The 23,158-nt window shown below is 48.7% G+C and overlaps 3 protein-coding genes across 7 annotated transcripts in view; 1 reads left to right on the forward strand and 2 right to left on the reverse strand.

The window, feature by feature from the left end:
• Positions 1-1,707, reverse strand: part of SYTL3 (synaptotagmin like 3) — an 89,884-nt gene extending 88,177 nt beyond the window's left edge. Inside the window, exon 1 of the mRNA XM_027603700.2 lies at positions 648-1,707. The gene's annotated coding sequence lies outside the window, so the exon portion shown is untranslated. The remainder of the gene's footprint in view (positions 1-647) is intronic.
• On the forward strand, positions 131-7,633 carry DYNLT1 (dynein light chain Tctex-type 1). 2 transcript variants are annotated; one of them, XM_027603707.2, is made up of 5 exons: positions 131-240; positions 3,341-3,382; positions 6,344-6,467; positions 6,863-6,940; positions 7,230-7,633. In XM_027603707.2, the coding sequence occupies exons 1-5, from the start codon at positions 214-216 to the stop codon at positions 7,298-7,300; spliced, it is 342 nt and encodes a 113-aa protein (XP_027459508.1). In that variant the 5' UTR covers positions 131-213; the 3' UTR covers positions 7,301-7,633. The 2 variants fall into 2 exon arrangements, with proteins under 2 accessions (XP_027459508.1, XP_027459509.1); XM_027603708.1 differs by lacking the exon at positions 7,230-7,633 and having other exon boundaries at positions 6,883-6,938.
• A 634-nt stretch (positions 7,634-8,267) lies between these two features.
• The window catches only part of TMEM181 (transmembrane protein 181), a 73,964-nt gene continuing 59,073 nt past the window's right edge, over positions 8,268-23,158 (reverse strand). For all 4 annotated transcript variants that reach the window (XM_035728684.1, XM_027603706.2, XM_035728686.1 and 1 more), the window contains 10 exons: positions 22,515-22,614; positions 21,847-21,977; positions 21,519-21,610; positions 20,380-20,437; positions 17,005-17,107; positions 16,326-16,377; positions 13,955-14,037; positions 12,772-12,861; positions 11,869-11,935; positions 8,268-11,479 (listed from right to left, as the gene is read on the reverse strand). In XM_035728684.1, the coding sequence (XP_035584577.1) occupies positions 11,401-11,479; positions 11,869-11,935; positions 12,772-12,861; positions 13,955-14,037; positions 16,326-16,377; positions 17,005-17,107; positions 20,380-20,437; positions 21,519-21,610; positions 21,847-21,977; positions 22,515-22,614 (855 nt within the window). In that variant the 3' untranslated portion in view covers positions 8,268-11,400. The remainder of the gene's footprint in view (positions 11,480-11,868; positions 11,936-12,771; positions 12,862-13,954; positions 14,038-16,325; positions 16,378-17,004; positions 17,108-20,379; positions 20,438-21,518; positions 21,611-21,846; positions 21,978-22,514; positions 22,615-23,158) is intronic.

Raw genomic sequence — 23,158 nt, forward strand, 5'->3', positions numbered from 1 at the left:
CTGAGCGGGTTCCCACGGAAACCACCGCGGGGAGGGCCGGAGGAGGGGCGAATCTCGAGTCCCCAGGCCCGCTAGCCGGGCGTGGGAGGGGCCTTAGAGCGGGGCGGGTCCGGAGCGGGGGCGGGGCGAGCCGCGAGCACGAGGGGCGGAGCCTGGGTGCGCCTGCGCAGTGCGCCCTACTCAGGGAGGCGGAGGCGACGCGCAGGAGGGAAGATGGAAGACTACCAGGCTGGCGAGGAGGTAACGGCCGGGTCGGCGACGGGAAGGGTGGAGGCCCAGAGCGCCTGGCGCGGGTGGGCGGCGGCAGCCAAGGGCGTGTGTGGGCTCCCGGGCCGCGTCCGGACGTGGACGGCGGCAGTCCCCCGGGCAAACTGACGGTACCGGTGCCCTGCCCCGCGCCTCGCTGTGACCCGCGGCCCGGCCTGCTGCGGGCGTCGGCGCCGTGCCCGGAGGGCGGGGCTCGGGGCGGGGCAGGGGCTCCCCGCGCCGCGGCGTCGCCCCGTCGTTCTTCCGGGAGGGGCTCCACAGCCCTGGGACCTCTTCCTGGGGCGGGGCCTCTCCCGTCCCCGGCGCCCCAGCCCCGCCGCGCCCCCTGCCCGCCCCATACCCCTGGCCCAGCAGCGCCCAGAGTCTGGCTCCGTGCTCACCCGCCACGCCCCCGATCCGCTCCACTCGCGCCGCCCGGCTGCGCCTCCGGACCCTGCTCCACGTAGGCGGGACCTTCGGGAGAGTGCTATCACTCGCTCCCTTTATTTGGCGGTGCAGACCACCACCCTGGACTAGGTGCTCCGCGCCCACGGGTGGGGAAGACTGAAGGCCGCGTGTGCGTCCGCTGACTGATGTTTTAAGCCACGACTCCAGAGTGACAGGCACGCGCACATGCAGTCACATCTTTCAGGTCTCAGGCTGTCTGCAAAATGCAGAAGTGCACAGTCGGAGAGGCTCCCTTTGTCTGCAGGTCCACACCTTGTCTTCAGTGGGGTGCTTACATCCACCACGGCCACCATCACTTAAGTTTCATTTTCAGTTTGAGTTTGAGATGTCAGTGTGAGAACTCCTATTTGTGTGTGTGTGGGGAAATAATCTCTCATTGCCTCAGTGAAGAAGCAGGGTAAAGCATACAATTATTTGCCAAGCAGAAGACATTTATTCTAACGGTGTGCTGTTAAAATGGCTTTCCTTCAATTTAACGTGCATTCAGGGACTATAGCTGATGGATGCTGCTATTACAGAAAAATAGTTGCCCATTTTCTTCTTGCTAAGTAATAATTCTTGTTGAAATTGAAATAGAGTCCTACATATTATGCAGCCTGTCAAAAATAAAAACTATTGATGAATTTGGTGAGGTCTGATGTTTCACCATTTTTGAAACTAAGTTTAAGCAGGATGTTTGGAGGGGAAAGAAAAAATCTAAGGCTTAAGGACTGATACTAGAGTTTCAGTTTTGATGATTTCCTAAGTACTACAACAATGGCAGTGCCATTATCAGTGTTTGAATTCTGGGCACAACCAAGTGGATAATTATGAGAAGACATGGTTCAGGAGCACCTAGCAAAGGAGAAACTTTTCCCTGTAAACTAATACAGGAAAATGGCTTGTATTTTAGGAATATCCATAAAACTTTTTATTTTTTAATTTAAAAAAAAATTTTAAAGATTTTATTTATTTGACAGCGAGAGACACAGCGAGAGTGGGAACACAGGCAGGGGGAGTGGGAGAGGGAGAAGCAGGCTTCCCTCTGGGCAGAAAACCCTGACAACACGGGGCTCGATCCCAGGACCCTGGGATCCTGACCTGAGCCGAAGGCAAATGCTTAATGACTGAGCCACCCAGGCGCCCCCTATAAAACCTTAAAAGGAAAAGGAAATGACACTAAGAGAATTAATACTGGTATTCTAATTCTGGCCCCCACCAATGAGGTGGCTTAAGGGACTTCATTATTCCAGCTCTCACTTGCAGATCTGTGAATTGAAGGGGCTGAACAGAGCATCTGTTTACCGGAGATAAAGCCCTAGGCCCTTAGGAGGGTGGGACCTTGACTTCTTTCTAGTAGGCGTGCCTTAGGTATTTACTAATCCACGCCACTCTCTTCTGAACTAAGCCTTTTCTGCGTAGCCTCTAACTTCATGTAAATACCTGGACCTTTGTAAGACTACTCTCAACTCATTGTTCGTATTTCCTGTAGGAGCTGAAAGTGCCCAGGGGATTCTGTACAACAGCTCTACTTTTCCATTAAAAGTCCACTGAAATGCCCCTCAACCTTTTTCATAGTAGTTTAGCCACGTGGCTTGTTACACAGGGACTTTTCCGTATGGTTGAGGATCACAGAAGTCCCTTGGAAGGATCCTTTAAACCTCAGGAAATCATTTAATCTCTAAGATACTGCAAATTTTCATTGATTTGGTGAGTTGGTTTTGTCTCCAAGTATGCCTTCTTCTAAGTACAGCAAGTGAGAGGGCTTCAGGCAGTCTGCTCTTGATCCTCCTGGAAAGAAAGGGGCATTGCTCGGACAGGGCCATGGTAGTCAGCCTCCAGCAGGGAGGAAAGCTCACTGCCAAAAGCAGGGCACTCGACTTTATTCCACCAGGATTCACAATGACTGAGGGCCTTGGGGCTGCCCTCTAGAAGGAACGTCCAGAGCTAAAGTATTGTTTGCAGGACTCAGACAGAACCTTGTACCCATTCAAATGTACCCTATGTAAAAAGAAAACCATCTTTAAACTACGGCCATTAGATTACTGGTGGCAGTCCACCTCCCAGCTCATCCTGAGGCACTGGTGGAGAATAGTTGTGCTAAGCAGCCGGTTTTGTAGTCCTGAAGTAGGACAGCATTAAGGAGGAAACATAATTCTTGGGAAGTAGTATAATCATTGTATACTTTATCACTAATGGTGGATAAAAACAGGAACATCTTAAGTTTCAAACCTCCTAATCAGTTTACATCAGGAAAAGTGTCAGCTAATTTAAACAAAAGTCAAGTAACTCATTAAACTTCTGTGATTGTTAATGATCCTAGTAGCCAGTTGAAACGGATAGAGAGATTGAATCTAAAGTGAAGTCAGCCTTTTGGACCATGGCATGATTAAAACAAACCAAAACCCTCTAAATTATATACATATTCTAGACTCCTGACTGCCTCTCACAGGCTCTGTGATCCTCAAAGAGCCACTCGGCATTTCTGAGTCTCTGTAGTGTTTTCCTTGGTAAAATGAAAAGTTTAGTTTGGTCATTTCTAAGTTGTCATTTCTAAATTATGTTCATTACCTAAATTTGCATTAATCAATGCAGTGGAGACGGATCTTTTAAAGCCATCAAACTTAACTAATTTTCTTGCTTACAGACTGCTTTTGTTGTTGATGAAGTGAGCAACATTGTAAAAGAGGTAAGAGAAAGAATGCTTATTTTTAAAATGTTGATTAATGGCTTTGAGTGAAACTAATGTGTTTTAAATACTGTCTTGGAATTGTTTCAACTGAGCCTGTGTGTTTTGGCATTTCAAATAACAGTTTTCTTCCGTGAATATGTAGATAAGAATTACTCCTATATTATGTAAATTATATATTTTAAACCAGACGAGAAATGCTATATACTAGCATTATTATTGAATATTACTAAGGCTTGATTCTATAACCTTTTAACATAAAAGACTCATGGTCATGGTACACAAGTAAATAATTCTGGTGTTGAATAAAGAGTGAATATAAAAAAACTGAGTAACTTCCAGTTACTTAAGACCTGATGATCCAGCTGGGGCTTCCCTATTTATTTTTCTTATATTCCTAAACTACCTATTTTGTCATTATTGACCATGGTACCTCCCTTAGATGATGGCAGTGGAAGACAAAATAGGGCATTTGTTCTTCATTCATTGGAAAAATACATGTCAAGGGGGCATTAGGGACTGACCATCAAGGGTTACAGTATGGGGTAGGACCAGGCAGGCACTTAAGAAATCATCACACTGAAAAATGTAAATGTGGATTCCCTGTGTGGTAACTGCCACAGTACATGGTGCTATGAGGGATTTGACTCACCTGGTGAGTTTGCAGCTAGAATCTGGAGAATGAGTAGGAGTAGTGTTAACTCAGCAAAAAGAGGGTGCAAACATTCCGGAAGTGGGTGTATGCAAAGGCCCTGTGGTGGGACTGTGTATGGTGTGTTTGAGGGACTGAAATGAGGCAGATGGGGCTGGAATAGTGCAGAGTGCTGGGGGAGCCTGGGGCAGGAATGAGGCCAGAAAGATTTTCCTTACTCCCTTCTCTTCCTGTGTAAATTGAGACTGTGAAGCCGTCGGCCAGAGGAAAGCCATTAGATGATCTAAGTTTAAAGTACCAGCTGAGATTATGTGTGTAATTTGGAATTGACTCTAATGCAAATTATTATCTAATGCCAGAGTGATTAAGAACCACAACCTATTTTTGTGACCAACACAAAAAAGCAGAATGATTTTGTTCTACCATATACATTATTCGCCATCACAGATGATTTTCTAGTTGTTTTGCAGGATCTGTAACAGTTTGCTTTTGTTTTTACACAGGGTGTTTCTTATGGAACACCCTGGGCGGGGGGGGGGGGGGGGGCGGGCAGGAAGGTGGTGGCGCCACAGTCGAACTGTGAGAAGTGGGGACAGGTCCCCTGTGATCTCACTTGTTTTCAGCATCATCTTTGACTCAGTTGCCAGGCAACAAGTACAATTGAAAGTAAACTCTCCCAGTCTCCAGGAAGGCATGGAGTAATACTGCTGTGGTACTCTCACGTGGTCACCGGCCTCAACAGCTTTTTTGCCCCTGGCAATAGGTTAATTCTTCCTTTGCGCTTTTAAGGATTGGGTAGTAATAAATTGGGTGAGTCCAAAATTGGAGGGGAGTTTTCGTCCCTCCCTGAAAAACAGTGAATTCCAAAGTGTATGTGTAGAGAGTTGCCAAAGTTAGGATTAGCTTGAGTGATGCTCCCCACTTCTTTGACCAATATCCAGATCTAGTAATAATCGAGTCCTTTTAAACCAGGAGTGTCTATGTCCCCATAACCTCATTTTATGCTCTGAGTTGGGAAGGGAGCAGAACAGGTCAGAGGATGAGAAGGAGCTATGACAATGACAATGGGGGGGGGGGCGGAGGTGCGGAGGGAAGGCCAGAAGCTAAACGAGGGGTATTTAATGTGACTGCTCAGAGTCCCAGGATAAATAGGTGGAAATCAGGGTGTGATTATAGGTAGCTCTTTGTTCCTCAAAAGGAAGATCACTGGGCTTTTGTCCCAGACAGTAGACCCTAATCCATCTCCGGTGTGCACTACTCAGATCCCAGGACTGTTTTTCTCTGCATGTCTGAGGACAGAACTCAGCCCTCACCAAATTATTTTAGGTCATAACTGTCATCGGAATTCAAGTTTCTGGTTTCCAGCTAGAAAAGGGGTAGAGAAGAAAGCTGCTTAGAGGCAGGCACACTGGCATCAGCATAGAGAGGCTCAGAAAATCACAAAATGGTAATAGCCTAACTACAAACTTGAGCAAGAATAGGGGCAAGCAGCCGTACATATTCCTGAGTACCTCTGAGGTACACAGCATGAACCCTCACCAGGATGCAGCACAGAAAGAGACTATTTCAAATAGAAAAATTCATCATAACCTTAAAATAAAATTAAAAAATTTTGTAATATATAGGGCTCGTTTTTTATTATCTGCAAAGTACACTTACGTGTTAACATATTCCCAGAAAATGCTGAGTAAAGGAAATATTTTTTTTTTTAAAGATTTTATTTATTTGAGAGAGAGAGAATGAGAGATAGCACGAGAGGGAAGAGGGTCAGAGGGAGAAGCAGACTCCCCGCCGAGCAGGGAGCCCGATGCGGGACTCCGTCCCGGGACTCCAGGATCATGACCTGAGCCGAAGGCAGTCGCTTAACCAACTGAGCCACCCAGGCGCCCAAGGAAATATTTTTGAACACATGATTATTTGCATAGGTTTGTACGTTGTCGGTTGTACAACCTACTAAAGATTTTTCTGCTATACTTTTAAGGAATGGGCAAAGGAAGTATTTTCTAGCGTCAGTAGGAACAAAAATTATTATCTCCAGGTACCAACTGCAATAGTCAACAGTAAATTCAGTCAACATGTTTTTAAAATTTGACAGATCCTATATAAGTGTGGATTTTAGAAAATGAATATAAAACTTACTGTACGAGGACACTGTTAAACAAAGATGTATTTGCAAGGGAGTGCTCGTGACTTATGCTCACGCGTTATGCAGAGTGTATTCCCGCAGTCTTAGGGCGAGGAACCCCGGCACTAGCTGGAAGGCACTGCTCGTGTGTCCTGCTAACTGTGACCTCTGCCCCGCGTTCCAGGCTATAGAGAGCGCAATCGGCGGCAATGCCTATCAGCACAGCAAAGTCAATCAGTGGACCACAAATGTCGTAGAACAAACTTTAAGCCAACTCACCAAGCTGGGAAAGCCATTTAAGTACATCGGTAATGCACCTTTGCTTCTCGTACATACCGTGGGTGGTTCTTGAAATAGCGCTGAGAGGAGTACTTGCTCTGGCGTCCGACCTCAAAGCGCGTGCCTGGTAGGGGCAGCTCGCCAGGTTGTGTGCGTTACCAGCCAGCCGGCCTTTTGGGCGGCTGCAACAGTTGCAGGGCACCCATCACAGGGGTTCCCAGCACTTCACACCCGACGCATTTAGAGCAGGCATGGGGGGAGGACAAGGGAAGGCTGTGGCGTGTCACTGTCACGGGGCCAGTCTACCCTGGCAACCGTTCCCATGAACCCCTACCCTGGGATCCACCCCGGAATGCTGCAAGTAGGCTGACAGGAAGGTGTGTTCCCGGTAGGTTTCTCTAATAAACGCCTGTTTTCATTGAAGTGACCTGTGTGATTATGCAGAAGAACGGAGCGGGCTTACACACGGCCAGTTCCTGCTTCTGGGACAGCTCTACTGATGGTATGGTTTTCCCTGTGTTCCCTGAACGCTTGTCATGGGCCTTGGCGCTGAAGCCTCTGTGGCGCCTCCTCGACCTTGCTGAGATCTAGATTCTTCCAGGCAGAGTTTTCTGAAACATGCTTGGCTGTTTCAGGTCTTTGAATGCATGCTTATCAGAGTCACCTGTTGACACGTTTTATAGAGCAGAGTCTGAGTGGCCTTCTTTATTCGTGTGCCGTAAAGAAGTCTGAGAAGTCAGGACGGCGAGCCCCCGCGTCCCCAAGTTGAGGGCCATGCCTTCTCCCCACAGGCAGCTGCACCGTGCGGTGGGAGAACAAGACCATGTACTGCATCGTCAGCGCCTTCGGGCTGTCCATCTGAGCCTCCTGTGTCTGCGCGATCCTCCTCTCCCAGCGGCCAGTGGGGGTCCAGTGAACACCCTTCTCCTTCTCTTCAAGAGTTTCTCGTGGCACCCACGACGTTGACGACGGCCAGGTGACTGCCCTGTTCTGGGAACGGCACAGCCGCGTCCGAGGACGGTCACCCTAGGTGCTCAGGCCTGTGCCGCCACCCGTCTTAACTCTGTTTCTTTTCGAAGGTGCTAAAAACTGAAATCTGCTAGTTTAAAACTTTCTCTACTCTCTGGATGATTCAGATACACTAATTTTCCATACTTTGTACTTTGGTTAGAATAATAAATTACTCCACTTTAAAGTTTGTGTTTTTCTTCATAGTCTAAACAATACCACAAACGAGTTCTTCAGATTTCACTAGTGACTTTAGGATCTAAAACTGCAAAAACAAAAAGGAAAAGTTAGAATTTGGCGCTGGTTCTCCCCACTGCAGGATGTGCTGCTTTGACCGTCAGGCCCGGGACCGTGTGGCTTCCTGTTGCGGCCAGAGCTCTCGGCCGTGCACGCTGCCCAGGCCGTGGCGCGGCGGCTTCTGCCCAATCGTCCCTGCTTGTCAGCAGCAGCCCTCCAAAAATGTGTTCGTACTGCAGGGCTTCCACAATCATTTTGTGTCCACAGTTAGGCCCTTATTTATAAATCAGCAGCCACACTGGGAGGTTATTTGATTTAAAGGGGGGGAGGTGAGCCCCAAGCCGCAGTCTGTGACCTCACCTTCAGTGCCCATCCACGGGCCACGTTCACATAGGAATAAAGACACGCTTCTGTGTCCACTTGCTGAAATCACGAAAGCTCTACTTTTGGCCCTAAAGCACTCATGCCTGAATGGCCAAACGAACTCCACACGCAGGAGCAAATAAATCACGTAAGTAAGGATCGAGTATGTAAAATATATTAACGTGTACCAGAAAGGAAGTTTCAGAATGAAGCCATTTCCAAAGTGTTAAGGTTGCCATAAATATTTATTCACTTTTGATTGATTACAATGATCATTCTGTGATCAGGGGTTACTGTGCTCATGGACACAAGTTCCAAGATCTACTACATAGTTCTGTCTTTCCTTCTGAACTTTAAAGTTGTTTTTATTTTACAAATACGGTCTTTTTGTAAAAAGGCAGTTTTCAGTAGCAGAAAATTCTGTTTCACTGTGTGGTATTAATAGTTACCAGTATATCGAAAACATGTCAACATGAACAGTATAACAAGATGTCACAGACTAAAGCAACTTCCCTTGGGCCTGGGGAAAAGATTTGTCGCTTTTTTTCCCAAAAGTCTAACCTCTAAGGCAACTGGTTTCTAAAATCCTCAAAATACATAAATATTCTTTAGTGACTTAACTCATATTCACTAGATGTCCCTTTTCACCATCCTGTCTATGAGCTTCCATGGTTTTCCCTGTGAGGATTCTTCCTAAGTCACTGACCGTACTGCAACCGACTTAACACAACTGTAGCTTCAGTAAATAGTTCATGGAATGCTTGAGGCTGGTGACAGTTGTCTTGTAACCTGCCCCTTTAGTGGGCTGGGTTTACATAATGTATATAAACTTTTATTGCAATCTGTAATTATGTACAGGAACAATCTTACAAACCTTGAATATATTTTATATATCCCCTTCTCTAGCCTTTCAAATGGGGCTTAAGAGAGAAAACTGCATCACTTCACTGCTGTAATGATTTAATAATAAATCAAGCAGACCTATTACCCACACGGATAATGATGCTCTCCCTAGGGAAGCTGAAATACGTACGGTCATCTTCCAGGTTCCCCTAGACTGGACCAGTGTAAAAAATTATCCCAAAGATGATGTTATTCAAGCCTTTACCATGGGAGAACTAAAGTCAGCCCTTTGAATTTACAACTGAAGTTTGCAAAATTGAGACTCTCCAAGAAAAAAACAATTTTCTTGCTACTGTCTAAAGTTTCCGGCAGACTTTAGTGTGTTAACCTAATACCTACAGCATATATACTACATGCTAAATGCTATATACTTTAAGCAAATTTTTACATGGAGTACATAGTATGTTGATATATATGATATATCAGAGACAAGACTGAAAACGCACGATTTAACAAGAACCATTTTCCCCTTACACAATTCCTTTTATAATTTTTTTGTTTCCAACTTAGTTACAAAAAGTAAATAAATACTCCCATATTTTCATTTCAGTGACTTGATGCCGTGAAGAATCAAGTATGAAGCTATCCATCAGTTTATAATATAATTACACTATAGAACAAAGACAAGTTTTAAAAAAAGTTCTGTGTATGGCTAAATGCCTCAAATAGTTTACATTTACTGATAAATAACAGCATTCCAAATTATGGACATTTAATAAGGATTAAAACTTGTAAACTATATCACATATTAGAATACATTAATCACAAGTTTTCATCAATTTACATAAAAGGTAGTAGAAGTTGAAAAATTTGGTTAACAGAAAAATTTTTCCAATACCTTGGAGTACACAGAATCAAAAAAAGTAATCACACCGTTGAAAATGTAAAAACCATGTAAACTTGAATTACCCTTGCAATAATACAGTTGTCTTAATTCAAACTTTCATAATTACAAGGTTTTAAAAACAAATGGAATCCATATTAAAGGTACGTTATCACTAAAATTTAAACAGATGTTTAGTCATAATGAGAAGTCTCTCATGAACCTCTATAAGGGCCCAGCCTTACCTAAAGTGGAATACAATTTTTAGCAATTTGAGAGTTAATGCATAGATGAAGAAAACCTAGGTACTGCTTGCAGAGGGGAACAATCCTATCCTACGCACTGCATCTGCCCAGACGCCAACCATTAGGATGTTAGCCGTGACGGTACGTTAACGGTTCAAGAGAGACGTCATTGTCAGAGGAAAAGGAAAGGAGATACCAGACTTCTACACTTAGTCTTTGACATAAAGGAACTGGCAACTCTCCAGGGCCTTCTATGATGCCACAGATTCAGCAGCTCGAGACAACTTTCCTCTTCCAGAGCAGGCCCTCCTCTTCCCTGGCCACTGGAGGGCGGGGCATGCTTCCCAGCAAGTGACCTTCTACCCAAAGATGTGCTTCCACAAGTCATCAAAAATGTTTCACTTTCTTTCATCTAGGCTTCAAATGTGAAACTGAAAAACTTTTTCACAATAAAGAATCTATAATATATCCTTTGTTTAGCTTTTATAAAAAAATAATAAAGTTCCCCGGGGTGTCATCTCTAAAGGAGTTGTAGAAATGATAGCTTATGGGAACTGTAGCAGATACCCTCTTCCCCAACCCAACCACAGCGACATCCATTCACATTCTGATATGCACCGCTCACATGCACACACGTGTGTACACAGCTCTTGGAAAACCATGGCAGCAGGACCTCTCCCCGGGCTGGTGCTTGTCAGTTACCTTACCCTTTCCTTATGAATCTCAGCCAGTCCTCCTCGGACCCCCACAACACGATTTCTGCCCGGTGGCAGTGAAGGGCTAGAACCTGCTCGCCCACCATTTCCCTAATAAGCTATTACTGAGGCATTTCACACAAGAGACAGGAGGTACTAGTCACCCAGGATGCTTGGTTACCCAGAGCACTCAAGGGGGAAGGAATGCCCTTGTGAGACAGACACAAAAATAGGCTTCCCTCTGAGTTTAAAGGGCTGAAACTGGTACAGGGCAGGGAAGAATGGAAGAAAGGAGAACGCCACCATGCTGACGACCTCATTCATAGGGCTTTCCATGGACTCAGAATTAGCAGATTATTAAAAAAACAAACAAACATATCTCTACTAAAAAGAGGAGTAATTACCTCCTCACCACTAAAAATGAACTCTCTCATCTGAAATCCGGAAAAGGGATTTGGCTGTTTACACTTATCAGCGCCTCTCTTCCCAAATGCAGCCACTCTAACAATACATTTGGCCCAATGTTTAAATTTCTCCTTGGTTTTGGTTTTCCTTTAAAAAATACGTAAACAAATAAGGACCAGGAAATCTCTGCTTATGAGACAAGCCTGAACACCAGCAGGAGCGGGGAAGGCCAGGAAGCGGCGCTGCGGGAAAGCGTCGGCCCGGCCCGCCAGCGGCCAGGAGCTCAGTCGCTCTCGGAGCCCTCCTTGTACTGTGCCCGGATGGCCTGGCCGTTCTGCAGGGGCATTTCTTCATAGTCACTCCTGTCACAAAAGAGACCCTTGATGCCATTCGGCTTTTGACAGCTCATCTTCTGTTCTTCTCTTCCACAATGACATGCGATTTTAGCAAGAAGGCATTTCACAGCTCCACACTCCCCGTTTCTACTGCCCGCTGCTCCTGCCCGCTCCTCACCCCCCACCGAGCACCAGGGCCCATCGCCAGGGAGAACTGCTCCTCCTGTGGGCACCACCCATGCTAGTCAGAACAACGTGAAAACAAAACCCCATGGGATCACAGAACACCCCCAGGTGAAAAGAAATGTCATAACGCCTTGAAAATCACTTTAGAATGATTAACAACCTGTTGAGTGAATGCACAAAACCAGGCGGAACGCTCACCATAGACAGCCTTCAGAGAGGCAGGAACTTACCCATAGATCACATCATCGTCAGAGTCATTCAGCATAGAGAATGCAGGGTTGTCTTTCAGCTGGGACTCTGGAAGCCACCAAAAGCATTTTTATGTGATTAGCCCAGGGAGGCAAGATGCTACTGGGAAAGGACAGGAGTCCGAAAGAGCAGGATTCAGATCCCAGCTTCCACCAATTATCTGTGTGACCTGAACAAATCTCGCTCCCGAGCCTGTTTCTCACATTCAAGCCAGGGGCAGCATCACTACTTGGCAGGCTGCTGGGCAGAGCGCATGGTGGAAGCACCCAGAGCAGAGAGGCTCCAGGAGGAACCCTCCAATGGCAACTGTGATCTGGCTACGCTCTCCCAAGTCCACGTGGGTAGCAGGGGCGGAAAACGCCCGGGAGACCAGAGGCGCCCTCCCTGCTCCCTCCCACCCCTGGAAGGAAGCAAGCCACTCGGCCTCATTTCTTCATCTCAGGAGGGACTAACTGCATCTTCATCACAGAGCTGCTGTGAGGCTCGAGTGGGACCTCTTCACGAAAGTGCTTTGAGAACTCACACAACACGGAAGTCAGGCAGTGGGCCTGAAATGCTACACCACTGCCCAAGTTCCAGGAAGTTCCCGTCCTTTTCAGCCTGTGTGACAGTCTGGCTCTTCTTATATTCTGGCTTTCTCTGAATGGCCATGGCATGAGCATGCAACAGACCTGGCTTCACACGGCTGAGGGATGTGCTTGTGCCGGGACCCACTACAGGAACCACTGTTCCCATCTTGTGCTGTAATAACACAGCACATGCTGTGTTCTAACTACCCTGCAGCTTACCTCGTCTCTCTGTGCTAGGGTTAGGGGAACCCGGAATGTGGGTCCTGAACTGCTGTGAAGCCATCTGGCCAGCAACCCAGCCCCAGGGTGGCTTACCATACAGGGCGTTCTTCGATGGAGAATACACAAAGGCCAAAGTGTAGAGGTAAAAGTTCAACAAGCCATAGAAGGATAAGAATTCAGCTGGTGATACTGGTCAAGGGAAATCAGCAGCCCCGGAACACTACGTATTTGGACATTTCAGCTGGGGTCTTTGCTTTCAGTCTGGCTGCTCCTAACCACCAGCAGTCCTTTCCACTGCTCACCACCAGCGAGGACCTCGGGGTTCCACGGCCCAAACAGCAGGACCCCACAGGCCAAAGGTTACAATAACCTTTCAAGGTCACCGGTAAATAACAGGTGCACCGTGCTCTTTTCTATCCATTGAAACCTCTGGAGGTGGCAGGATCTGATGTGATCAAGTTACTCACAAAGGGCAGGAGGGCCGTGCACACGTATGGGTAAAGAATGAAATCAAGAACTGGAACCGTCTCTCAAACCAGTCGTTCTTCATCTTTTCTGCATTACAGACCCCTCTGAGAAGCTGATAAAAGGTTAGTGTGAAATCCAGCCCCTAAAATTTGGAAAAATCCTGCATTACTTCTAAGGATGTAAGAAGCCCCAAGGAAAGAAGCTAAGATATAAGGGATCAACTGTAAAGCGCCCTCTGATGGACGCTATCACTGAAGGGAGGAGTGGCGAGCTATGTCAGAGGCCAAGCACCTGAAGGGGAGTTTAGTGGACACGGAGCCTGTCCCACGTGTCTCAGGCACACTCAGGAATCGAAGGACATCCTGCTACCTTATGAGCCTTTTCTGGGGACACAGGCTTAAACTGCCCTAATCAGCACGACCTGTGGACACCGCAGCTGGATAAATCTGGGTGATGGAGAGAGAGGACTCTCCAATCGGGCTCAGCCTCCCCCTCAGTGCTCTGTGGGGAGAACAGGCACCTCGGACTGATGCGAGGTTCTGAATGGAGCTTGGGTTCCCGAAGAATCCCCAGGGACCGGAGAGCAGGGTGGTGGGGAGAGCAGCTGGGGAGTGCGACTCCCTCGGGACCGCTTCGCCCTGCCGAGCCTGAGCTGCTGCCCACGGGGGTGGGCCGTGGTGAGGCCCGCAGCACACAAGGCACCACAGTGCGGTGACCTGCCTCTTCTTCATGTCTGCAGCCCTGACACGCTAACCACCCCATGCACAGCGTGGTCCTGAAGGCTGAAGGCTTCCCACTGAAAGGATATAATTCTGGTAGTGAGTTGACAGTTCAGCTACAAAATTGTCTTGTAATACTTGTGCTCCAAACCTTAAATAAAGGATGACGATGCTGAAAAAAAGGGGGAGGGACAATAAGTAAACAGAGATGAGGAAATGGCACTAGCTTCACAGAACTCATTCCGTTCACCCTGTGCACATGGTCCATTCACTACGATTTCCGCACGGACCCGTGAGCACTCCCGGGCCTGCGAGAGCACATGTGCACACGCACACAGCACCCCTGCCTCAGGTGCTTGGTCTCAGAGTCAGGAGGGCCGCTGCTGGGGCAGAAGCAGCTAACCATGACACCGACCATGTCGCAGCCCCGCATCAGGGGCCCGGAAGCACCCCATCGGCACATCCTTCCCTTCTCGCACTGCCTTAGATCTCATTTCCACGACCAACTCCTACCACAAATGACAAGGCCCTGAGGAATTCACATTTCCCTCCTCGGGCTCAGCGATTCTCACAGTGAGGAAGCATGGCACCTCTGTTCAGACACCCGCCTGCAGATACATGAGGACAGAGGTTCTGAGGACACGGAGCTCCACAGCCAACGCGGCTCTCCCCTGAACAACTCCACAGCTTCCAAATCAGCACCCCGTGCTCCTCTCCCCTCCCTGTGGTCCACTGTCCACAAGGACCAAGACCGACTGCTAACAAAAACACAAATCGGAGACCTTCACCTCCCGGCTCTGATGCCTCCCAAGGGTTCCTTCCCATCACCGAAAATAAACTGGGACTCCAACTGGCGGCGTGCAGGGCCCGACCTCACCTCTCCGGGGGCCACCCTCCCTTCACATCCTCACCTCCTGGGACACTGCTGTCCCCATGTGTCTCCAGGGCTCCTCCCTCAGGCCCCAGGCCAGTGTCCCCTCCTCAGAGAAATGTCCCCTCCAGTCCCTGTTTAAAGCCGAACCTCTTCTGCCATCACATCTCTTGGTTTTCATTATAGGACTTATGCTATTTATCTACTTGTTTATCACCGTCTTCCTCCACTGGAATATAAGCCCCGTGATAGGGAGGAACTTGTTGGCCTGCTGACCGGAGCAGACACTCCATACACAATTTTTGGACAAATAAATGAGTCCCCTTGAAACTTATATGAAGAAAGACCATAAAGGCAGAATGACTTCTAAGTCAGACTCTACAGAGTCCCAACCTGTGGACTCAGCATGAGAGTGAGGATGTGTGAGGGGATGTGAAGGGTGTGTGTGTGAGAGAGAGAGAGTGTGTGTGAGGGGGTGTGGAAGTGTGAGTGTGTGTGTGAGGGGGTGTGAGTGTGTGTGTGAGGGGGTGTGAGAGGGAGCATATATGAGTGGTGTGTGTGGGGGGGTGTGTGTGAGACGGGATGTGAGAGTCTGAGGGAGTGTGTGTGTGTGAGGGGGTGTGTGAGGAGTGTGTGTATGTGTAAAAGGGCACGAGGGTGCATGAGGGAGCACGTGTGACAAGCAGAGACCACCTGTGCACCAGGCGCTGAGGAACGGCCGCCTACACGATGCAGGCACTGCGGTTTCCAGGTGGACGCAGATGCTGAACGAAGTAGCGCAAGCTCACGAAAGTCCACGCTGAGTTCATGTGGTGTGGTGAACGATGAGCACGACCCAGAGGGGAAGGGACACGGGTGCTCACGGGAGGCTGCATCTCAGGCAGCCGGGGAACCCAGAGCTGCCCTGCAAAGCCAGCCTCTCAGAGTCTCCATGCGGCTCCCGCCTAGGAAAAGGGCTGGCAGCCACTTATTTGCCATCTAAACCACCAAGGAAGAAAGGCAAGTGACTAGATTTTTTTCCCTCTGGACTTGGATTTTAGCAGAAAGAGACAAACCACAAACAACCTGACAATGACCTGGCATACATTCACAGAAACAGCGTTGTCCCTGGGCCTCAGCCTCCGCAGACTCCCACTGAAGCGTCCCCTCCCCCCGGGGCCACCGTGCTGCAGGTCAAGGACACCCACGGTACCGAATTCAAATGCACAGTCCTCTCCTTGGAGCACCAAAAGGATGCCAGGTGCCAAGTACACACGCATGGCATTCTAGTCCTTTACCCTGCGTTGGGCTGTGGCTGCTCCAACATGGCGCCGGCAGAGCAAGTAGGGGCTCCACCGGCGTGGGGCTGGCGGGCTCGGTCGACGCTTCTCAGTCCCTGGCCATTCCCTGGGGCGTTTACAACACAACAGGAGCTCTCCCGGCTGCTGTGCACACTCAGTGCCTGCCTTGCGCAAGAGGCCCTCTGACCTAATGAACAGATATGGCTAGAAATGCCCTAAAATTAACTGTTAAAAGGGGAGAAAAGATATTCATGACAGAAAAATACAATTTCGCTGTTTTGCTTTTTTGAAGAAATAAAGTCTTCTTACCTAATGACAAGCACTACAAAAGTCAATGCAGTCAAAAATTTTAACCTGAGATCTGAAAAAGAAATAAATACCCCATTAAACGACTTGGGAAGTAAATTCCATTCTCATCTCAGGGAGCTTAAAAATAAAGACAAAAAAATAAACAAAGCCTCCTGAACAAAACCCCTCCTCCCTCTGGACTTTAAGCCTGTGTGCACCTGAAGCCCAGAAGAAATGCTGTCCCACCTCCCCAGAGTCAAGGAGGGTCCCCAGAGACACGATGGCCATTATTATTTGGTTGTGACAGATTGAGGGAAAGGATCCTAGGAGTTCAGGTGAGTTGCCCTGACTCAGGACTAGGAAAATGGCCCCAGCCACATCCTCTGCAAGGTACGATTCTGGAAGGATCCAGGCAGCTCCAATAGTCACACTGGCACCCAGGGCCCCAGGGGGCTTCCACCCCACAGGCCTCCCTCCAGTGCTGGTCTGAGGCACTGTCTAAAAGGCCCAGAGTTAACCATTCAGCCCTGTTGTGGCTCCCCAGGGACTGAAGGCACTGGATCCCCCCCAGCATGAGGGAGTGGGACAGGTCCCCATCCAGGTCAGGCCTCTTGCTGGGTGGACTCCAGCCACCTCTCCCACTGTGTGAGGTCAACTCCTGGCCCACCTTGCCTTGGGCAGTATGTGAGGTGGCACTTACCTACATAAGGCATGTGACGTAGCTCGGAACAGGCCCGCACTATCAAGAACAGAAGGTACAAAATATACACAGCTGCCACCACCATGAAGAAAATCTTCATTCCCTAGAACGACACAAGATCAGGGGCTCAGCACTGCTCCTTCTTCCAACACCGCCACAAGCAGGGAAGCCAAACATTTTTGATAGGGGCCTAGAATCCTGAAGGTCACACTCCATAGCACAGAACAAGAACGTGTTCCCACCGCCGCAACTTCCTTGGCTAGACTTGGCCTCTCATCCTGTCTGTGGGCACACGTGTCTCACCAGGGGGACAGCCCCAGCCCTTGCTAGTCAGATGAGCCAGAATCCAAGCTCCTTCCATGACGCACGGAAAGCTCCTAGCACAGGGCCTGGACGGGGCAGGTGCTCAATACACCAGTGGCGGGTCTTCAGGTTTTTTCAGTTTTCGGCAGGTCTCTGGTTTCCAGCGTTTCCTCTAGTAATGGACATAGGCCACTGACTGAGAAGGGGAGAGGTGACCATAACCACGGTGACAGCTGCCTTGCTCAAGTCCTTCCAAGTGCTGGCCAAGTGCTTCGTGTTCCTGGTCAATCCAACCTGCGCAACAACCCTTTAGGAGAGACTGCAGTATTATCCCTTTTGCAGAGAGAAAACAGAGGACTCGGAAGGGTTGGAGGCAGGCCCCCAGGAGCACAGGTTTGACCAGCAGGCTGTTCAGGAAGCTAGAACACTGGCCCAGGTACTAGCCCCGTGTGACCTCCGACAAGACCCCTGACCGCCCCTCAGTTTCCTCACACGAAAAATGAGGGGACTGGACCAGACAAAAGCTCTAGTAACAGATTAGCACGAACCTATTATTATTTTATCTAAATCTGGGGTTACACTCAACCAACAGCCCTTTGTATATGACCTGTCACTAGGGTCTGCAGAATCTTCCCTGAGAATGTGTCAAAGCAGCTCTTCCCTGGCCCTTCCTTTAGTGTCATGCCCTCAAGGAGAAAAGGCTGCTCTGAGGCTCAGCCCCTCACACACATGGCCTCAAGCCTTCCAGGGGTGTCCAGTGCCCCTCTGAGGCGCAGGCCTCACTGGGCCTGCCCTGACTCAGGTCTCCTGCATGGCTTCCTCCGAGGCCCGCCGCCCCACACAACTCTGCAACAGCGTCTCCCTTCCCTAGCCTGGAATGCCACCCCTGCTCTCCAGCTCCAGGCACAACCCCTCCCCCCAAAAAACTTACTAAAGCATTATGAGGCTAAGAAAAGAACAAAACACAAATAAAGACACCTCCTCCCCCTAGTAACTCGGGCCCACTGTCCATAAGGACATAGCTGGCAGGACACTGCACACTGGTCTGTACTTACTGCTAAGCTTTTTCTCCTTCACAAGGTCCTACATGCTTTGAGGACAAAGATCATGGCACAATGTTCACAAGGCATACACCAAGCAACCTTCAGAACTCCTCAAACTTCTAAATAATGGAATGGAAAGGCTACCGGCACTCCCCTGCTGAAATCTGGTAAGAATCAGGTGCTCATACCACTTGCTATGACATGTGTCGTCTCAACACAAGTTACACATCTTTCAAGATACGATCATTCACACTAAACCTCCCTCTTTCTCAGAGGCCATTCCCATAAAGAACCACAGATTTTACCACTTCATGGGAAGCTCTGCAAAGCATCCAGAGAAATGCTGGATATCACCCAAGCTCAGGATTCAACTCTGTACCTCTCGGATTGCCCTGCTGGGAGCATGCCTCCTAGACACCTTGCAGGGCTCCCTCTGGCCCCTGGCCCCTCGCACATCCACACCTGGGCTCAGCAGCCAGCTGCGCCCAGGAGGGGCCGCCCTGAGATGCCAAGGGATGTTGATAAACCTGGAGACTCGAGGGAAAGCCACACTTGGGGTTGACTGCCATTTGCAGACCTCTGTGTAAAATAAAGACACTGGACCCCTTGTCTGAAAGTACAAAGTGTTCTAAATTGGTGAGAGCAGAGCATTACCCAGGGTGCTGGGCCCTGTGGCTGCCAGGCCTGCAGGCCCACACAAGCTGGCCTGGCCGCTCCATTCATTCGCTTGGAAACCTTTCTCGACTTTAGAGAATTAAATGAACAAAAATGTTTTCTTAATTGCTCTACAATGTTCCTAAAATCTGACACAACTTCTGTGCCTCAACCATAAACCAAGGAATGGGAGTGACAACTTTTTTTAAAAAGATTTTTTATTTATTCATTTGAGAGAGAGCCAGTGAGACCGAGGGGGTGGGGGGAGCGGTGTCAGAGGAAGAGACAGACTCCCCACTGAGCAGGGAGCCTTACAGATGCAGGGCTCAATCCCAGGACCCCGGGATCATGACCCGAGCTGAAACCAAGAGTCAGATGCTTAACTGACTGCACCACTCAGGCGCCCCAAGACCTCCTTCTTTTAAAAACGAATTTCAGTGTTTATAAACAAATACTACCTCTAGTTCTGGACAACTAAGTCTGGACATTTAGCAAAAAGACGTATTAGGTGAAGAATGCTCATTTCACACCAAATAGCCGCCTTCTAAGCGAGGGCAATTTCTACCAAATACTCTTTCAAACTTTTTTTTTTTAAGATTTTATTTCTTGGGGTGCCTGGGTGACTCAGTCAGTTAAGCATCTACCTTCGGCTCAGGTCATGATCCAAGAGTCCCATAATGGAGCCCCACATCAGACTCCCTACTCAGCGGGAAGTCTGCTTCTCCCTCTCCCTCTGCCCTTCCCCCTGCTCATTCTCTCTCTCACTCACTCTCTCAAATAAATAAAATCTTTTTTATTTTAGACAGAGAGAGAGCACAAGCAGGGGGATCTGCAGAGGGAGAGAGAGAAGCGGACTCCCCGCTGAGTAGGGAACCTGATGGGGGTTCAATCCCAGGACCCCAGGATCATGACCTAAGCTGAAGGCACACTCTTAACTGACTGAGCCACCCAGGCACCCCGACAACTTTGTTTTCAAAAGCTTATTTTTTGGGGCGCCTGGGTGGCTCAGATGGTTGGGCATCTGCCTTCGGCTCAGGCCATGGTCCCAGGGTGCTGGGATCAAGCCCCATGTCCGGCTCCTGGCTCAGCGGGGAGCCTGCTTCTCCCTCTCCCTCTGCCTCTCCCCCTGCTCATGCTCTCTCTCTCTATCTCTGTGTCTCGAATGAATAAATACAATCTTTAAAAAAAAAAAAGCAACTTATTTTTCATACTACTCACACATTTTTCCAAATTTTGCACCCATGAACCTTCTATAGTCTCCCCTAAATAGCCAGTTAGCAAGCTCATGTCAGCAGCACAATTTAAGTTACCAAATTGAGTATTTTTTAAAAACAGCATTTAAATAAAACCCTCAGGCATCATTAATAATCCTTACCTGAAAATTTCCTGTGTCAACTCGATACTGGTACATTGGATCATGTAATTCATTAACTCTGAAAATACAGTATTATAAAAAATCATAGATCAATAACTAGCTTACTTTTCATCATATACTTTCATTTGGCTTTTTACAAAAACTTTTTAACAGAGGTGCCTGGCTGGCTCAGTCAGTAGAGCGTGCAACTCTTCATCTCGGGGTTCTGAGTTCAAGCCCCACATTAGGTGTAGAGATGATCGATCAATCAATCAATCAATCTTATTAACATAAACTAATTAACCAACAGTAAGATTTTTAAAAAGTAATCCTAAATTTCACACTAGAAATGCATCTAGTGCTACTAAACTGTTTGCCTGCAGTCGTCTATACTGTGAAGCTACAGTATTTTCCGTTACAAAAACTCCCTATACTATCTCTCCTGCAACGTCAAGAACTGTTTTCAGGCAAATTTTCAATGGCACGTATGGGCACTGGGGAGAGACAAGTACACAAAGAAAGCTATAAAAGTCAACGCCGACTTCCACCAACTCATTTTAAAGTGAAGCTGGGTAGCTGTAAGGAGGCAGGGACAGGGCAGGGAGACGAGGTGGGCTGAGTACGGTCATTACTGGGCCGTGGAGTCAGACGTGCCGAAGGCCAAAACCATAACCCTGGAATGGAACTCGTTTCTGCAGAAAATCCCACTCGGGTGCATCTGGCTGTAACCACCTCAGTCTTGTGCATTGGTCCCACTTTACAGAAGGACAAAACCACTATGTCACCGTAAGCCTCAGGAGCCGGTGCAGGGATGGGGAGTTCACGGGTGCAAGCCCAAGGAGAAACTAAAGCTTCTGGTGAGGAGGAGCGAGCCAGGCCCCCTGAGTACCATTCCTACAGACAACGACGTCTTTGCCACTTTGAAGGAGAAATCTAAAATGACGTGGTTTTTCATTTTCCAGCTGAGACTAGAACTGTGTTACCTACATGCCAGTCAGGCTGAAATGAATCCTCAGTTCAAGTCACGCTATCAAGTCTTGAAACCCTGGTGACAGATTCCTTTCCGGATGGGTTCACAAAATACAGTGAGACTTCGGATCTGTCCACCTTTGTCAAATGCTTTCCATGCCTGAGGTTTCACACATAACAAAATTACTCACGTCTGCCATATTCCCAGTGTGACAGAAGCCAACCACAATAGTCCAACAATGAAGAATTTAGGCAAATAGAAAGTCAAACACTTCCTTTCTCCCTAAAAATCAAAGAAAAAATAAGAAATAAGCTAGTAATTCTAGCAAACCATTAACCCCTAGTAGACTACACTAGATCACAGACACTCCGATCATTTCCACATAGCATGAACTCTTCTGCTGACGGAGGCTGAAGACAGATTCTCAAGGAGACACTGATTGTAAGGACTGTCACGAGAGTGTGGGCCAGAAGGGCGGAGTCTCGGACCCCCTCCGGCAGGGCTGGGCGGACACTCACCTGGACGCGTACCCCATGATACACACAGAGCCAGAAGAGCAGCAAGGCACATAGGAACATGGACTGAAAGAGATCGTCCAGCATGCCCGGAACCCAGCTATTCACCAGAAAGGAGAGGGGGAAGAACGGATCTGGAAGGCAACAGACAGAAGGGCCTGATGGACGCAGGCTCTCCCCACCCAGCACAGGGCATCTGTCCTCTCGGTGAGGGCAGGACTCACCATCACCTTCTTCTCAGTCAGAGCCAAAGGGAGGTAGTGAACTAAAGGCTGTTTTGTCTTTCAAAACACCGAAAAGCCAATGAACAGATCGCTGCAGTGATCACTACAGAGCGCCGTCTGCTCGCACCACCCGTGGCTCCCACAGGCCTGCGAGTCCGGCGGCGACTCTGCAAGCAAACGCTTTCTGAAGCAGGGGAAGAGAACAGACGGCCATGCTGGCCGCCGCCAGGCACGCTCCAAGACGGCCGTGTCTGCGGCCCTTCCCGGTTCTAACTACCCAAGCAGTCACTTGTCCATGAGAGCTGCCAGGCATCTGCCCCGCCTGGTGCCACACGGCTCCCATGCTCTGTGGCGGCTACCTGTTCCTCCAGCGCCCAGGCTCTTCTGGAGACTCTGCAGCTTTACGCTTTAAAGGGGGAAAGCTCCAAAACAAAAATGGGCACCTACCATTGTAAAGCAGCAGCAGAGGCAAAAGAATGGACATCCACTTCTGCTCCATCCCCCAGTCTCGCATGGAAAACTTCCGGAGGGAATGTGCAAACAGGCACTGCAAACCGAATCAGCAACGCAAGTTACTGTGTTTGCTTCCGCCTTGCTCAGCAGCACGTTAAGTCTTCCCAGACTGATGGTCAGTCTTCCCAGACCGATGGTCAGCCAAATCTGAGTTAACCCCTTGCTGCCCTGAGACAAGATGTGAATCACCAGCAAGGAGCTGCGGGTAAGAGGGTCAAAGCTGTTCTCCCAGGGGCAGGAGGGGGCAGGGAATACACCGGCCATAACCCCCTGCCCGCACCCGTCCCAGCTCCCCTGGGACAGGCTACTTCTATCAGGTTGGCCCCACACAGCCACACAGAGGACCTCCCTGGGGATAGGCCACACGCTCCCAGCCAGGCGACATCTGCAGATGGCACCAGCTTCTAAGGAGGGCACCAGGGCTCCCTGAACAAAAGGAAATGAGGCCGATAACCATGGTCAGAGGATGTGTTTATTTTCAAACACCTCCCTGAAGAAGCTGTGTTGAGCCATGGGAGTTTCTTTAAAGTACTTTAAAACATTACACAATTTGTATAAAAAGACCTGGAGTTTTCTGT

The sequence above is a fragment of the Zalophus californianus genome, chromosome 7, assembly GCF_009762305.2.
Source record: "Zalophus californianus isolate mZalCal1 chromosome 7, mZalCal1.pri.v2, whole genome shotgun sequence".
NCBI classification, from domain to species: Eukaryota; Metazoa; Chordata; class Mammalia; order Carnivora; family Otariidae; genus Zalophus; species Zalophus californianus.